This window comes from Myodes glareolus, chromosome 8 (assembly GCF_982192425.1).
Source record: "Myodes glareolus chromosome 8, mMyoGla1.1, whole genome shotgun sequence".
Classification (NCBI taxonomy): domain Eukaryota; kingdom Metazoa; phylum Chordata; class Mammalia; order Rodentia; family Cricetidae; genus Myodes; species Myodes glareolus.
Window position 1 is genome coordinate 40,266,533 of NC_142033.1, and position 18,202 is coordinate 40,284,734.

Sequence of the window (18,202 nt, forward strand, 5' to 3'; positions counted from 1 at the left end):
AAGCTGACTGATATCGGAAGGACTAGCAAACACCAGCCCTGCTCTGTGCGGGGCAACACAGGCTCCGGGGTATCAGGTAAGACAAGAAGCCATCCAATCTGCATTTTATCAAGGAAATGGTTTTATATTTTTGAGTTTAATGCTATTCTCGGCTGAAATATCTATGAAGATTTTTTTCCACTTAGCAACAGAAAGATGAAAAACATCCAAGGAAGACATTCTATCATAGTCAAGAATAGAGAAAATGACCCTTTTCCTGTATTGACAATAAAAGTTCAGCGACAGAAACTGTGATTGGGTGCTAAAAAAAATTATGCGTGGCACACAGTAGGACCTCACAAAATATTTGTAGAGTGATCTCCTCATAACCGCCAACTACTTGGAAACACTTCCCAGGTTTTAGAAAGATCCCACCCTGGGAGCCATCTGCAGCCTCTCTACACTTCCGAGACTGTGTTGACTCCCTGGACGGCCTGCACCGGGTGCCCCTCTGCACTGTGCTGATATGTCCATCAGACTTGTCTGGCATCTATTACAGGTAGGGTTCATGCAAGTACACAGTCGGTAATGTAATAATTTTCAAGTTTTTCCTCTTAAATATTTTTTCTTTATTGTTTTCTCAGGTTACACTTGGATAGAAAAGGCAAGAAAAATTACCTGTACTTAAAACTAGAGTGTTTCTTTAAAAAAAAAATTAAAAAATACAAATATCCCCCATGGGATCTATCCCTCACCGAGTATCTCCTTGCTGATGCTACTAATTCTTGCCAAGATGACGCTCTTCCTCTAAGTTGTTACCTACTCAACCCTCAGAAGGGAAACCAGAGAACTGCAACGGTGGTACTTGGATCTACAAGATCAACACTTTAAAAACTAGTTCCCAACAAGCAGTGCCAAAAAGCAGAATCACCAATGCAAGCATTGCGAAGTGAATCGCTTATACCACGCTCCTCTCCTGCGCTCCTGCTCACCCCACAAGCAATGCCTCTCTAAGCTCCACAAATTAATTTGCAACATAATTTTCATATAAATTTTTTATGATTTCTAATTACCAACCTAGTGAGACCATCTTTCTACGCAATGATTCCAAGCTCAGCATCCCCACTGCTGTGATGAGCGCTCTCGCCACACTGGCGCTTAAGTACAACCCTCCAGCCTCACTGGGTCCTTTTCTCCTAAGCATCAATGGCTTCTTCTTCCTTGGCCTCTTATTTTCTTTCCTCCGCCCCAGATACCCAGCAAACCTCCCCAGGGCCGATGCTTGCTTCTCATTCTTGTCGCTGTCTGCGTCCTCAGCTGAAGGGTCACCCCTCAGACAGCCTACCCCTGACCCCTCCAGATAGGCACTGTCTTTCTTGCCTCACTAGTTCATGCTCTTCTCGCTCCCCATGATTGTTCTCTTTCTTACTCAATATATTCTAAGTTATTGACACCACAGTGTAAATTCATTGTGAACAGAGGACCCGGGCCGTCTTGTTTGCGCATTTTCCTCAGGGAGGGAATGTATCTCACACGCAGCAGCTACTGAGCTGCTCATTTGTTCAATGCATGAATGAGGGTATAGAGGGGTAAGTGGAGGGGATGGAAAAGCAGGGTCTAAAGATCACAGTGCACAAGTGGAGGACATCTTTAAAAGGAAAGAGATGGAGAAGAAATGCAAAGGGGGGAGGCAGATGAGAGGAAAGGATGAAGACGGGAAGGGAGGTGGGAGGCCGAGGAAGGAGAGAACAGAAAAAAGGAAAGCTCAAAAGGGCAAGAAAAGATGAGGATGCTGCCCTAACAAAGGGACTGTGACCACTTGTGACTGGCCTAAGTGACTTTGTCCTAGCCGGTTGCTTCCAGAGCCTCTGAGTTAATATATCCCTTGATTGCCTTCTCCCCCGGGTCTGCAAAGACCAAGCTTTACTTAAAGTCACATCTGAAACTACGGGATCAGTCCTACCCTGTGGATGGGAGCACAGTACTTAACAAGCCATAGGTCTAGGCAGTTCCAGACCGGGAGCTCCAACCAGATTTCTGCTTCCTTGATTGTCGTAGATGAGCAATGATCTGGGTTTCTGTTTTAGTTTCTGAAACCAACAGGCCTCAAAATTCTTCTACTCTGGTAATTTACTGTTTAAAGGTGGCCAAAACTTAAGAATTAAAAAAAGGATCTAGAGTAACCCACCAGAGTAAGTTTGCCTTCCCCCTCCGAGCAATGTGTGTGTGACTGTTATTAGAACCAATGGCACTGCATAATGTGTGTGTTTGTTTGTGTATGTGTGTGTGTGTGTGTGTGTGACTGTTACTAGTACCATTGGCGCTGCACAGTGTGTGTGTGTGTATGTGTGCGACTGTTATTAGTACCTATGGCGCTGCACGGTGTGTGTGTGTGTGTGTGTGTGTGTGACTATTACTATTAGCTATGGAGCTGGACAGTTGCTGTTGTTTCTGGTCACTTGCCACGCAGGTGACACTAGAAATACGAGATGAGGCAGAACTTAAGTGATTTCCCAACGTGAAGCGGAACTTAGCAGAGGCCGGATTTAGGCTCAGTAACAAATGGAGCGTGTGATTTTTACAGTGAGGCCTATGGAGGCTTCTACGGTGAAATATTACACCTTTGGTTTACTTTTTTCGCCTAACATCCACTTTCCACGAGAAACACTAAAGAATGGCACATGAAAAACCTAGAAGTAACTTTCGATCATCCATCACGGCTGACTCTTCCTGTTCCCAAGTCACGAATCATCAAATCCACTATAACTTCCCAACTTCAACTCATTCAGTAGTTTCAAGTCTCCCATCATCATAACTGTGAAATCAAGGTCAGAGGACAGAACAAAAAGAACAATTCTAAATCGTGATTTCTTTCCCTTTTGTGTTCTTCCATGATAAAATGGCACTGCCCCAACTATCAAATCTCAGATCCTCTTGACTTAACTCAGCATATTGACTTTTGTTGCTACTGCTGTTGTTTGCGACACTTTGCCCTTACAGGGCCCTCGTTTGTTCAGTGCATGCATTATATAAACCAGGCTGGCCTTAGTCTTGTAGAGATTCTCCTGCCTCTGCTTCCTACATGCTAAATTTACAGACTATGGTGCCTACCTTACTTTTATATATTTTTCAAAAGATTTATTTTTAAATTATATGTATATGTGTATATCAGTGTATGCGTATGGATATGTATATATAAGTGTATGGGTATGTGCACATGAATGCAGGTGCTGGAGCTGGAGTTATAGGAGGTTGTAAGTTGCCTAGCATGGGTGCTGGGAATTGAACCGGGATCCTCTGCAAGAGCGTTACCCACTCTTAACCACCGTGCCATCTCTCTGGCCCCAGGAGAGAACCAGCTTACTGTTCAACTGTACTCATGCTCCACACTCTATGAATAAAATGACAACTGCTTTCTATGACATCACAGGCTCTGAAGAAGCCCTGAACTCCTGGCAATTTATTTTTGCCACATCCTAAGTATGGATCTTCTTACTCTGCTCACGAACTATCTCTTTATACAGAAACTCATCCTATTGCCAGAATTCTTTGCCCCCAAATGTGGTTCACTAAAGATATGCAGGTAGAAATGGCCGAAAGGCCAATGATTCATCTCTGAAAAGCTTAATCGCTGTCACGGATGATAAAATCTACCCCCCTCCCCACACCACCATCAACAGCGCTCAGTCTATTTGAGTGCAGCTGCCAAGGGCCTATTCAACTGCCCCACTGGGGCCAATGAAAGGGGTGCTGCTTAAGGCCCATAGATTTTGTGCAGATTTCGCTGTAGCCTCGCTTCTAAACTCTACTTAACATTTTCTCTTCTTCAAAATTCTGCTTCTATATTCACTTGAAAATCTACATTAGCTCAGACTCAGAACTCCACACAGAGGAGAAGACACCGTGTCCTGCTGCGAAAGCCTGACTGCTGCTTGTGCATTTTTATTTTATCAGCTATGTGCAATCTTCCACCTCTGAGCACTTACAACATCCTCTCCAAACTGCATAGCAAAACATCAAGGGTTTCCTTCAAACATAAATCAGGCATTACTCACTTGACAGTGGCCCTGTTGGATGTATCCTGGAGGTCACTTGGGTCAAAGAGTTGAGATTCTTTAAGGCCAAGCTCTTTGCAGCCTCTCAGGAACAAGATGGTATTGTCCTGAAAGGAAGAAAAGAAGTCCAGGTGTTATTTTAAATTATCTTTGCGATAGTCCCATTTCATGATAGTCCAAATTACTGTCAAGATGCCAGCCATCGTGGCTGATAAAGTCACATTGAAATCATGGTGTGTCACACAACAAAATTGCAGTTAGAAAACACCAGAAAACAAAATTGCAGTTAGAAAACAGGCACTTCAGATTTCCAAAGTCCTAGCCATGTCAAATTTATTTTTTTCCCTTAGCCTGACACATTTGTAAACAACTGCAAGTCAAATGCTACTACAAAGAGAATTTACCTTTTTTTTTTTTTTTAAGAAACAGTTACTCAAAGACAGTCAGGTATTTTCCATTGCTCCTAAATCGTTTCCCCATGCCTTATTACATGGAACTTGGTATCAATAGTCACTTTAAAAATAGAATTAGAGCAGGGGTAATGGCTTAGATGTTGGGTATTTGCTGAGCAAGCATGAAGACCTCAGTTCAGATCCCCAGTGCCCAAGGAAAAAAACCAGCCATGATAGCATATGCCTGAAATCCAAGTGCTTACTGGTAAGCTCCAGGTTCAGGAGAGATCTTGTCAACAACAACAACAATAATAATGAGGAGGAGGAGGTGAAGGAGGAAGAGGAGGAGAAGGAGGAGGAGGAGAGCTGTGTTGGTTTGAATGATAACAGTCCCCATAGGCTCATATATTCGCAAGGTTGATCCCTAGTAGTGGAGGTGTTTGAGAAGAAGTAGGAGATGTGGCCTTGTTACAAGCAGTGTGTCACTGGGGCTGGGCTGTGAGGCTCCAAAAACTCCCATCATTCCCAGTGTGCTTTCTCTGCCTCCTGATTACGGTCAAGATGTGAGCTCTCACTTGTCCCTGCTGCCTTGACTCTGCACTGCCCTCGTGGACTCTAACCATTGGAAACCATAAGCCCAACTTACACTTTTTTTTTTATACGTTTTGTTGGCCATGGCATTTTATAACAAGAGAAAAGTAACTAACAAACATTGATAGAGGAAGATGCATAACATTGACCTCTGGCCTCCACAAACATGTGCACACATGTGAACTTGCAACTGCACGCGCATACATGTGCACACAAACATACAGCACACACATAAAATAGGACATTGTAATAATAGATGATTTGAAAGTAATAAAAGATTTTGTTGCCTAAGGTGTTCCCATCTTTGTTTTCCTTATTAATTGACTTAAATATATCATTTTTTGAATTTTTATACTCTTCATACATTCATTATGGGCTTTGGCTAAAAATATATTTTTAATGGAATGTAAGATGAATTAAAAAATAACAGCAATCTAGTCCCTCCTTTCATGTCACATTGACGCCATTGCCCTCTCTGAGTGTGTGGGAAAAGAAAGGAACCGCACATAGAGGGAGTGGGGGAGAAGAACAGAGCCCAAGATACAATGCTATACATGAAGATATACATGCTATACATGCCATGATGAACCCCACTACTTTGCTAAAAAAAAAATAATAATTTAAAAAAGAAATCTAGACTTGATTGTGAAGGAAACTGAGAGCAAGAAAAGCTTGTGAAAACAACACAAAGACCCTCGTCATGACGACCATTCCCTGGCGGGCACAGGTTTACTGTGCCCCAGCAGAGGAACAGGACGGCCTGACAGTTCCACTCTGAGCCAAGGAGGCTCCAGCTGGACTGCGCATCTATGAGAGGTCTGAGGAGTAAATGAAGGGTTCTGAAAGGGAATGCAAATTGTGGGTCGCCCTCTGAAGACCCTGGGACAACTAACTGACCAACAGATTCGCTGCCTCGAATCTCTAATTGTCCTCTTCTCGAGAGACTTCAAAAGGCACGACCAGCTCCATCAATTTGTAAAACCTTACAGGACAAGAACTATCATCGGTTCCAGGAGCCACATCAGTGAGAAACCCTCTGAGTGCTGACAGAAACTGCTGGGTGAACAGCTCAGCTCGGGGTGGGGATTACCCAGTGCATCCCAGACAGTTCAAAGGGAACAGCAAAGATTGGATTTTTGATTACCCAGGGTGTAGGCAGGGCTCTCAGGCCCCCAAGAATCCCGCCTCCAGATGGACACACCAGAGGCAATCTCCCCTCGAGAACCAGGACTGTGATCAGGTTATGGCAATGACAACTGCCTCGAAGTTAACCGAGAGAAAGATGATCTGATTGGCACGGATGTAATTAGGGAGCTTTTAAACAGAAGGTGATATCAGAGTTCTCGCTGGCCCTGAACTCCACGGCTGAAAAGGCTTGACTTCAGTTAACTGCCATGAACTTGGGACAGGCTTGGGAGATGCTCCGGGTCTCAGCCCTGCAGTCATCTTGATTTCAGCCCTGTGATATTCTGAGCAAAGAGCCCCGGCTCACCCTATCCAGACATCTAATCTAGAGACAATGTGAGGTAATAAATGGGCGTTGCTCTGAGATGCCAGTTTATGGTAATTGTTAATGCGGCAATAAAATTAACACACGTGGGCTCTAAGGAGCAATAGTAGAAAGTTGTTGACATTTCTATGGCCCATGTTATGTGGCCAACATCCTTCCAAAGGCTGCATTCATTATATTAACTCTGTTAATCCCTGTACACTTTATCCTCAACTGAGAGATGAGCGATCTGCAGTCTGAATAACTATGCAAAGTTTCAAGGTTACAATCAGCAAAAAACGCAGGGTGCAAAACAGTGTGGTATATCTGAAGAATCCAAGCATGGAATGCGAGGTCAGTACCAGAGGACAGGGGGGCCCCGGAGCTTAGGACTGATCGCAGCGGGTTTTACAGATGCAGAAAGGAGGCGACAGATGTCAGGGGCAGCAGAGACACAGAGCAGTTATACCTCACACTGAACCAACCAGCGAAGCCTGCATCCCAGCTAACTCATCACAAAGACAGACTGGGGATTATCCGGAGGTAAAATCGCTAAGCCCCCAGAGCAGCAGTTCATGCTCCCACCTCTCCAGTTTCTAGAAGTTTCTACTTCTTCATCCATGCTGAAATTACCGCCCTCCTCCTCTCAGTCTCTCCCTCTTTCCCTCTATGCCTCCATCCCTCTCTCAGTTTTTCTCTTTCCTGTTTGCCTCCCACCAGAACACAAGTATGTTCTCCCTTCCATCCTTCCTCCCTCCCCCTCCTTTCATCCCTCTCTTCGCCTCCCCCCACCCCTACCCACTGACTCTCATTATTTTTTGGCTTTGAAATTTCTCAAAGACACCACTGGTTCTGAGGTTGCCATGCTTAAAATAAGGTCCTTGCTTTGCAGGTCTGTATTTCAGAGGAGTAAACATACCCTTTACCGAAGAAGGCAGCTCCAAACAGGCAGTGACCTGTACAGGTGCCAGATGGCCTTCGGTGGGCATTTGAGTGTCTTTTGGATTGAAGTGAGTGCCTCTCGGGAAAGTAAGGAAGTGAGCGGGTGCTCTCTAGGAATCATCAGTGAGCACAAAGTGCAGTCCCCTAGAACTATGGCACCCTGGATCGTGAGTACAAACAAGGAGGTGTTCTTCCTCTGCACAGCCCCAGATGCACACGGGCACGCTGGAACACAGCACAGCATTCAGCACACAGCCTACAAACATACAAGCTCTGTATGGCAGCCAGCAGGGACAATTTGGGCTGGAAGATTTAAATAAGTGCAGGTCTGTTTCCAACTCCTTGCTGTAACCTAATGATGCTGGAGAAGAGCCAAACCCTAGGCAGAGGCAAAGCCAGAAGGAAGAGCCACCGAGCCAAGAGCTAACAGAGGCCAGCCACTGGAGCAGGCAGGAACAACCGTGTTCTTAATTACAAAGGACGCATCCCATACTTTCTCATCCGCCTTCTCGCCACACTGAGATGGCTCCACATTTAAAATTTCAAGCAAAGCCCTCATCTTAGTAGCTCAGAAACAGAGCTAAACCATTTAACAGCATCTCAATCCCACAGAAGAAGTGGGAGACACAGATTTACTACAATGACTATCAAATGTAGTTCTCACTTACACACAGTTAATGATTCCATTTAGAAATCTTTTGTGGGGAGCCTTCTAGGAACTTGAAAAAAGTCATTGTAAAAAACCCTGGTAATTAAAGATGTATATTGACTAAATATATGAGCCTTAACTGGACTCTAGATTCTGAAAGGAAAATAAATAAGGCTGCGTAGTTAAATATGGGCAGACTATTGAATAAACTATGGATTGGGCGTTAACGTTTCGAGGTGTGGCGATGGCGATGCAGTGCAGGGAGTAGACGTCATATTTTTAAGTACACATCTGGATTATTTAAGGGTGTGTTACATCTATAACAGAACTTTTAAATGGCTCAAAAAGAAAATTGTGTATGCACGTCTGTTTGCATACAAGTATCTTCACATGTGAGAAGAGCGAGGCCACAGAGCAAAAGACAGGAATGGAGAGACTGTGCACACTTTTTTGTGTTTAGAGAGAGAAATAGACAATAGCAAAATATTAAGAATCGGTGAGTACAGAGACTGAGCCAACAATCAAGGAGTCTGCATGGGACTGTCTAGGCCCCCTGCAGATATGTTACAGTGTGTAGTTTGGTCTTCTTGTGGGACCCCTAACAGTGGGAGCAGGGGGCTGTCTCTGACTCTGTTGCCTGCTTTGGGATCATTTTCTCTTACCAGGCTGCCTCATCCAACCTTCACAGGAGAGAGCGTGCCTAGTCTTACTGCAACCTGACACCCCATGGCAGGCCTGCACTTTTCTGAAAAAAAGAAACTGAGGAGGAGGAATGGAGAGAGGAGCAGAAGGGAGGTGGGGGTAGGGACTGGAAGGAGAGGTTGGGGGAAGCACTTAAAGAGCTGGCTGGAAAAGTGGGGCCCTTTGGGGTCAGGTATAAACCTGGTACAAGTGAAACTCCCAGGAATCTACAAGGATGACTTAGCTAAGATACCTGGCAATTGCAAATATGTAGCTGAACTGGTCATCTCATGTAACCAGGCAAGATTTCCAGAAGAGGAATCAGGACATCTACCCAGCCACATAATCTACGACCTACAGTCTGTCCTCTATATGGGATGTGCTAAAAAGGCTGGTAAGGGTGTCACAGAGATTGTGAGAATGGCCAGCCAATGACTGGTCCATCCTAAGACTCATGCCACGAGAACAAGCCCACCCCTGACACTGCCTGAAGCTCCAGGAGCCACAGGCTGAAGGGAACCAAACACGGCTGGAGGGGAAATGTCAATGTAACGCTGCCTAATGATATCCTGCTATACTCTTAGAATGGTACCTAATAGTCATCATAGAGGCTTCATCCAGCAACTGATGGAAATAGATGCAGAGACCCACAGCCAAACATTAGGCCAAGCTGGGGAATCCTGCTGAAGGGAGGGAGGAAGGATTGTAGGAGCCAGAGGGGTCAAGGATACCACAAGAGAACCCATGGAATCAGTTAACCCGGGCTCACAGGGGCTCACAATACATGGCGCTTACACAGGGAGACTTGGGGCAGGATTTGGCCCACAAGTGAAAGTTAGCTCACCACATCTCAGGTCAAAGTGTTGAGTTATTCACTGCAACAACCTAACACATTTTCCTGAAGTGTTTTCTCACCAGGACATATGTGGGGAAAGCTTTCAGGTTTATAAAAGTAGATTCAGCTAGAAGGGTTGGGACTTTATTGGCAAAACCAACTCTGCACAAGTCAAGGCAGGAAGACTGTCACCTCTGACTGAATGCCCTAAAAGCCACTGGGGTCATTCACAACTGGGTGCTCCTGACAGAAAGCAACCCTGACCAACCAGAAAGGACTGTCGTCAAACACAGACTTCCTGAAAGAGCCTGTCTTCACCAGGCTGGTATCGATACAGGTGTTTGAACCCCTGTTTGTGCAGCCACCATGCATTGACTGAGGTTAGGCCTCAGTGCTCTCCCGTTCCACTGATTTGTGAGCATGCCCAGTAAATGGAAATGCTTTCCAGGGCCCTTGTGGAGACCTGACCAAACCATCTTTTTGGCAACTTCAGAGCAAGAAGTTTTTAGATTTGTTCAAAATCCATATAAACAGGGAAAGCCGGTTGACTTGGTAAAGGCTTTTGCTGCCAAACTTGGAGACCTGGATGACTTGATCCCAGGGACCTAAGAGGAGAAAGGAAAGAATAGACTCCTACAGGTTGTTCTCTGATCTACACACACACACACACACACACACACACACACACACACACACACACAACCCTAAAAATTCAAAATCCACATAAACAGAGGTCTTGTATCAAATTAGACAATGGAAATAAGAGAACATACACTAAGGAACACAGCAATAATAGCTTTGGAGACAGAAGGGCTTCCACTAGAACCTCAGCCCCATCTGTATTCCGACTGTGTGTTGCTGGTTCGACTTCCTAACCTTCCTGATTTCCACCTCTCTAGTCTGGAAGGGAAGGATGCTATCAGCCTTGTGGATGTGGATGTCAGAATTACAGGAAACATGCATTAAGAAACACAGTCTGGCCTGTTCAGGCATTCGTTACAGTAGCTCCCCATATTCTCAGGCTTGCTTTCCAAGGTTTCAGCTATTCCCATAGGTAACTACGGTCTGGAAATATAAAGTGGAAAACTCCAGAAATAAAAAAAAAAAATCTTAAGTCTTAAATTGCATGCTGTTCTGCATAATGTGATAAAGTGTTATATCATGTCACTCTGTCCAGTCCAGGATGTGAGTCACCACTTTGTCCGTGTACCCACGCCAAATACACTACCTACATGTGAGTTACTCTGCAGCCATCTTGGCTATCAGGACAATTGGAGAGCCACCACAAGCTTGACTAATCTGCATCCTAATCAATAATGGCCTCAAAGCACAAGAGCAACAGTACTGATAATTTCATTACAGCACATTATCGTAACTGTTGATCATTAGCTTTTGTTAACAACTTACTATTTTATATACCAAATTTATCATTGGTCTGCGTGTGTATTAGTTACATTTGCATCGCTATGAGAGAGTAGCTGGCAGACAACTTAGAGGAGCAGAGATTTACTTTGGCCCATCTTTCAGAGACCTCAGCCCATCATGGTGGAGAAACCATGGCGCTCATGATGGCCAAGTGTGAGATGGAAACTGTCCACGTTAGAGTGAACCAGTGAACTGAGCATAAGGCAGAATCAGTGGCAGGGTTATAGCTTCTTCTATAGCCTGCCTCTTACTACTGACCTGCATCTTCAGAGAGACAGCACCCTCTAAAGTTTCCACAGCCTCGTGAAACAACACCGCCAGTTAGGGAACAACTGGCCAAAGCAGAAGTTCAGAACCAAGCATGATTGTATGTGTTGGAGGGGGAGGGAGCCTCGTATGCACAGGGTTTGGTACTAACTGAGGTTTCTGGCATCTTCTGGGGATCTTAGAATGTATTCCCTGCAGGTGAGTGAGGTCTGAGAAACCGAGGTCATTATCAGGACATTTTGTCCACTCAGGTCGAGCAAAGACTGTGGAAAATAGAATGAAGAACAGCTTATGCGTCCAAGAAAAAGAGAGACACTATACAGCCCGCCAGTGACATGGGGGATTACAAAAACAAGAGAGATGTTGCTGTCACTTGTTCAGTCAGTCACCCCTGGCGCCTACAGGCAGCCTCAGCCTCACTCTTTGGAGCAGGCTAATATATGCAATGGTCGTGTACCTGTATGTCAGTCCTCACAGGCAATTACTACATAAAAATAAATCCCCGAGCGATCCTTCCCAATTTAGTTCAGAAAAGCCTGAATAAGCCAGGGTATATGTGTAGGGCTATTAATTACATGATGGAGCAAAACCCTGCAGTGGGAAGACACAGCACAGATGTCCAATGCTCACGGTTCCTGGCTCCAGTTGATTCACAGACCCCATCAGCCTCTGCCCACAGAAGAGGTCTGCTTTGCCCTTGGCAGTGCTTCAGGATGGAGGGGCCAGCAAGGCACTCCAGTGCAGACCCTGGGGAATGCTCCACCGCCCCATCCACATCGTAGGGCTGATGCTCACTTCTTCAGACGGCAAACAAGAAACCACTTGCTGTGTCTTACTCCCCTGAGCAGTCATTTCTACCTAGAAAGGAAGAGTCGTCCATCTCCTTGAGCCATTGTACAGGGTAGGCCGCTTTCTGGCCATAACCGAGGAGCCCAGTCATGAGTGGAGTCCTCTCAGCGGGGTGGACCCACTTGCCTTGGTTTTATTTCTTTTCCTCAATTAGAGAAAGATCATCACGGTTTGAAGTTCAGAGAACATGAAAGCAAAGCAGAGTCGGGCTTCAGAAAAACTCACTACAGCCAGGTATTTAAAATTCAATAAAATAACACATCCCTGTCATTTTTAGTTTCTGTGAGTGAAAAGATTAGATGACAACCACAAACATGCAAACTGTGATCACTGTGGATCATCATTTTAATACGCTGCCTATAATTCAAGCTTACCACAAGCCCTTAATAAGCAATAGGATATCTCAAAACGATGTAGAAGTAGATCACAGAAGGCCCGATCTTGTTAGAAAAATCAACAGCAAAGATTAATGTTACTTTTCTATTCCTGCTTATAAAACTCATTTTAAAATGTGTTTCTTGTTAGGTTTTCTCCAAGTGAAGCAAACTCCCTTCAACACATATACACTTAAGAAGTTCAAAACTTGAGGAATACATTACCAAAACGTCTCCAGGAACTTCCTCCCATAATTAATAGAACGCTGGGGTTTTCTGGACCTGCCGTGTTCACAGTTCCTGCCCAGTCCGTACCGGCTCCAGTCAAACTCCTGGAATTGGCTGGAGTCCAACAACAACCAGAACCCGCCAGACTACCAATGCATTTTTATTTTCCAGGAGAACTTAACAAGGACACCGGCTCTGCCACTGAGAGGAAAGAGCAACTTACCGCAACTGGGAGACTTTAGGGACTTGAGCCAGAAAGGTGATATCTGGGTGGGGTCTTAGAGTTGAAAAACAAACAAAACAAAACAAAAAAACCCACGGATGGGAAACGAGCAAAAGCATGGTAGGTTTCCAAAGAAAGAACAGAGGGGAGGAAAGGGAAAAAAAAAAGTTTTAAGGTTGATGGGGGCGGGCAATGAGCATCCCTCTGACAAGCTCTAGGCTCTGGAGAACTTAAGTCAGTTCATGTGGCGTCTTGGAACCATCCCTCTAACTTAGGCAGATATGTGTGGTTCTCTGGGAGGGACTCTTTGGCCAAGGGGGCATCTGGTCCACCAAAGAGCCTGTTCAATGACCTTGGGAAGAATTAACTCAAAAGCATCAAGAAGAGGAAAGATAACTGATCTAAGAGCCAATGATGCAATGGCAGAGATTTTAGGTGATGCCAGTTGTTGCCAAAGTTGAAATGATCTTAAGGAACAGGATGAGCCTGGTGAAAGAAAAGGACCTGGGTTTAATTTGGAACGCACACTACTCAAAGAGCCACATCTCCCTGGGGACATCTATTTGGTCTAAGACTGAACAGTGAGGCCACTGAACAACACTGCTCAACTGCTCCTAAGCAGTTGACTAAGCTCCTAAGCAGTGCTCCTAAGCAACCAACTGCTCCTAAGCACAGGAAGTGGAGGGAGATCAGCTAAACGTCCTCAAAGTCTCTCTGTAAGTTTACTCTAGTGCTTTTATTCTACACTAATTTCTTTAGGAACTTGATTTTTACCTCATCGTTCCCTTGTAATTCTCAAAAAAAAAAAAAAAAAACAACACCAACCTATCAGCTATATCCTTTTAATCAGAAAACCGTTCATCGATGCTTGAACAATATTTACCCAAAGTAAGTATCATATGGAAACTATTGATTGGATTATTGCCGTGTGTCAAAAATTCCCATTCTAAGTGTTTCATGCACTTCTCTTTTTCTTATGTAACACCACACAAGAGCCTTGGCATGTTACATCTCCCTCACTCTTAGGATCATGCAATCCACACATTTTTATTGAGTGCTTCCTAATTGCTTACCAGCTATTGTTCTAGGAAGCGTGTAGGCTCTAAGTGGGGGAGCAAGCAATACCAAGGCCCTGGCAGGGTTCTTCTACACGGCATGTCTGAGGGCCAGTGAGGCCATTCCCATTTACACTAGAATTTCCAGGCTTTCATTATTCAGCCCTGCCTGACAGATTCTGACCCCCATCCTCCTCCTGCACACTAGCTCTTCCACTGCAGGCTGCTCATTCTCCCTCAAAACGCCTCTTGCTTTTTCCTCTACCCGTTTCCCTCTCCCCACGTTGCCTTGCTTGACCAGCGTGACTGTTTGACTCCCTTGCCTGTCCTCTCCAATATTCTACCACAGAACGAAGAGCAGAGAAAAGGAGCAGGACAAAGGAAACAGATAAGTTTGTTGGCTGAATCAAACCTTCCTGGTCTGTACTTGAAGAAGAACCAGTCATGTGTCTACATAAAGAGATCTTGGCTAATATGATACTCCTAACCCCTCCTCCTGCCGAGTTACTTCAAGAAATGGGGCACACACCCAGCTCAGCTAGTTTGGGATATCCTTCCAATGGCAGACAGCCTGTCTGTAAGACACATGTGTTCTGTTTGTCTCTACCATGTGGTCGGGGGGGGGGGGGGCTCTCTGTGGGGGATGCTTGTGGACGTCCAGCTGCGGCAGGAATGGATGGCTGGGTCTGTTTAATCCGAGAGCAAGGATCCGCAAACCCACTTGGCTGCAGCTCCAGCTCCAAGCACTCCAGGTTGCTTCCCGGGCAGTAGTGCAGATTGTCTGCCCGCCCCCCCCCCCCACCGTGTGACTCCTGTGCTTATATCTCAGCTTGGGGGACAAGTGGGGGGCATTGCTGATTGACAGCTCAGTCCTCAAGGCTACCGGACATAACAGTGCTGTTCTGGATCTGGAGGAGCGGCAGAGACATGAGCTCCCACGGCCACTGGCCCACTAGACACAGGTGGTAATCCTTCTGGGCCTCCAGTCAGCTCCCTCCCCCCCGCATCCTTGAAGAAGCTTTCATAAGCCCCCTGCCTCTCAGTCCTTTGTCTCTCCGCCATCTTTCACCAGTTTCTCTCTTACGGATGACATTAAATCTCCTCACCCTACTCATCACAGGTTCTGTGCCTGAAACACATTTCTATTTAAAGGATGAAGTGGGATATCCTAAGGCATTCTGAGATAATATTACTCCGTTAATATTTTCTTTTTTTAACAACAGGAGCAAGGCGTACACCTTGGCTGGGGCGAAGACGGAACTGTCAGAGGTGAAGCCATGTTAACTTTCACCTGGTTTCAAACACTTAAATCAGCTCATCACATTTTTACTGCATGAAAAGTAATGCGTGAAGTGCCCCGAGCGGGAGGGTTCATCATCAGGGCTGGGTTCTTATTTGCAAATCAGAGAAGCCCAGAAGGAATAGATATATGTGCATTATAGAGTCTAGCTCAACTCGGGCACAGGAATATTCACCCAGATGTAAAACACTAACAACAGGATTCCCTTACCTGGGGTTGGAAATGGCGGTGACATGGAGTTATAGAGTGGACGTGAAGTGGGCATATAGGTGACCCCTTTGAAGCAGCAGGAGCCAGGGCTTTGTGATTCAGGGGCCTGCATTTTTCTCATCTGTCCACTCTGCCTGTTGGCTTGTTGACCCTCACTGCAGTTCCTGACTGAAGTTGTTAGTGACTCTCTAAGGAGGGCCACTTGTTTTTCCTTGCTTGCATTAGGAAAATATGCCAGGAAAAGATACCTACAGGCCTGCACAGAGTGAAGCTCTCTCCCACAATGGCTAGAGACTAGGGAGCAAGCTCACAAGCCCTTTCAGTAAATGAAGAGAAGGAGAGATACAGCTTCCAACATGAGAAAGTGATTCTTCAACACGGAACCTGGTTCAGGAACGCTAGCTTGACTCACAGGGAGGGTCAGAACTGGCTTTTTATCTCTCAGTTCTGTTCTCAGGGAGTGGAATATACGGTTATTTACTACTGCTGTAAACATATCAATCACAGCTAATCAAACTTAGGGCTTCTAAAAACATAATAAAGCCTATCTACTGAGCCACAATGCCGCCTTGTTTCTCAACGTTAATAATACAAATGCTTCAGAATGCAGCAATAATACTTACGTAATTCACTTTCTTGCAAGAGATTTTTTTCAAGCACTGCTCCCCCCAACCCCCGGTAGCAATTGAAGCACAATTTTTCTTCTTTATGGGGTATTTAAGATCTAGAGTGCCCAATTCCAAAGACTCCAAGGTCTTTGGCATTTTGATTTGATCTGCTTTTCTGGACTCCTGACTGGGGGCCATGTATACAAGTCTACCACAGTGCTCTCAGAAGTAGGACTCCAAACAATCAGGAAAGCTGTCTAGATGCCATGGAATCTAATCCACCGATAAAGTACTGGCCTGCTTTCTAAACTACATAAGCCTAACCCTAAAACGCCAACATAAGCATTAAAATATTACATTGGCAAATTGTTTCCCAATATATTCCATTAATTGTGCTTGGGAAATTGAATGAAAAATAGTTTTCATGTGCATTAGGATCACACTCCTTAAATTATCTATCACACTCTATCAAATAGGCAGGTATCTGGCTTGTCAAATGTGACCAAGGCCATTGATAAAATGTGGTGTACAGACTGCTAGGGATTTGCTAGTGCTTTGTGATCAAATGGATGAAGAACTGGAAGAAAAAAGCATTAAGAAATTGTTTAAAATAATTCGGCACTGTACTCAAATCTAACAGTTGGGTTAATGGACTTAGGGTTAATGGACTTGTCACACTGAATATAGGATAAATACACAAGTCATTTATTGGCAGTACCAATTAACTAGTGAAAGTAGACACTAGTGTCCACTGATTAAGCAACCAAAGTAAAAAGCAAACCAAACACAATAAAATATTCAGTAGAACAGTGTTATTTTATACAATTTTTTAAAATTGTTGGTAAGAATGAAAGCTCTGTGCATTGATGTTAGGACTGCAACAGTGTCTTAGATGTTAAGAAAAATAATTCAGCAGTTTCTCCAAAAGTTAAAAGAAGAATTACAACATGAGCCCATAATTTCACTTCTGAACATATACATAAAAGAATGGAAACAGGGGTGGGGGGGTTGCGCAGAGATCAAACTTGATTCCTTAAACAATGATGTTATACTCACAATAGCCAAAAAATAGATGCAATCCAAATGCATCTGCCAGCAGACAGAAGGACGTCCTTTGTGGACAAGCTACAACAATGGGCATTAAGCTAATGGGAATTAGTCTGACACAAAAATAGAGAAACTATATGCTTTTGCTTATATGAAGTACCTAAGAGTGGTCACATTCAGAAGGATGGAGTGTGGAACAGGGCTTATCAGGGTCGGACAGAGAAAGGGATAATGGAAAATGATTGTTTAATGGGCACAGAGTTTCAGTCTGTGGTGCTGAAAAGTTCTGAAAAGAGTATAAACATTAAACGTCTACATTACCCAGAATTCCCATACTCTAACCTCAACCTCAAGGTGAATATTTGGAGGAGAGACCTTGAGGAGGGCATAAAGTGATTGTGATGGTTTTTCTTGGTTGTCAACTTCACTATGTCTGGAATGAACTATAATCCAGAAATGGAGGGCACACTTGTGATCCAGATCTTGAGGCAGGAAGACAGCATGCCTATGATGCAGGTCTTGAGGCTGGATGACACACACCTTTAATCCAGACCTTCAGGCTGGAAGGAACACCTTTAATATGGGCCACACCTTCTGTTGGAAGCCTATATAAGGACAATGGAAGAAGAGGGGTGTTCTTTGCCTCACTCCCATCAGTCCATTGATTTCCATCTTTGGGATCCAAGAAGACTAACTGAAACACCCTGCCTCATGGAACTGAACAGCTATTAGATTCTTGGACTTCCCATTCATAACCAGGCATTGTTGAACTGCAGCTTATAAGCCAATCCAATAAATTCATTCACACACACACACACACACACACACACGTGTGTGTGTATATATATGTACATGTATATATATGTATATATGTAGAGAGAGAGAGAAAGCGATTTCTTTCATAAGTTCTGTGACTCTAGAGAATTCTGAATGATACAGTGATGAAGACAGACCCCACATAAATGAATTTTCCTATCCCTACACCTTCCATTATGTGATGTTG

The 18,202-nt window shown here is 44.5% G+C and overlaps 1 protein-coding gene and 1 pseudogene across 15 annotated transcripts in view; one reads left to right on the forward strand and one right to left on the reverse strand.

Moving 5' to 3' along the window:
• Positions 1-18,202, reverse strand: part of LOC125387582 (LIM and calponin homology domains-containing protein 1) — a 317,590-nt gene that overhangs the window by 92,289 nt on the left and 207,099 nt on the right. For all 15 annotated transcript variants that reach the window (XM_085691819.2, XM_085691811.2, XM_085691810.2 and 12 more), the window contains one exon: positions 4,035-4,141. In XM_085691819.2, coding sequence (XP_085547945.2) covers positions 4,035-4,141 — 107 coding nt within the window. The remainder of the gene's footprint in view (positions 1-4,034; positions 4,142-18,202) is intronic.
• The window catches only part of LOC125387390 (elongation factor 1-gamma pseudogene), a 51,071-nt pseudogene continuing 44,038 nt past the window's right edge, over positions 11,170-18,202 (forward strand).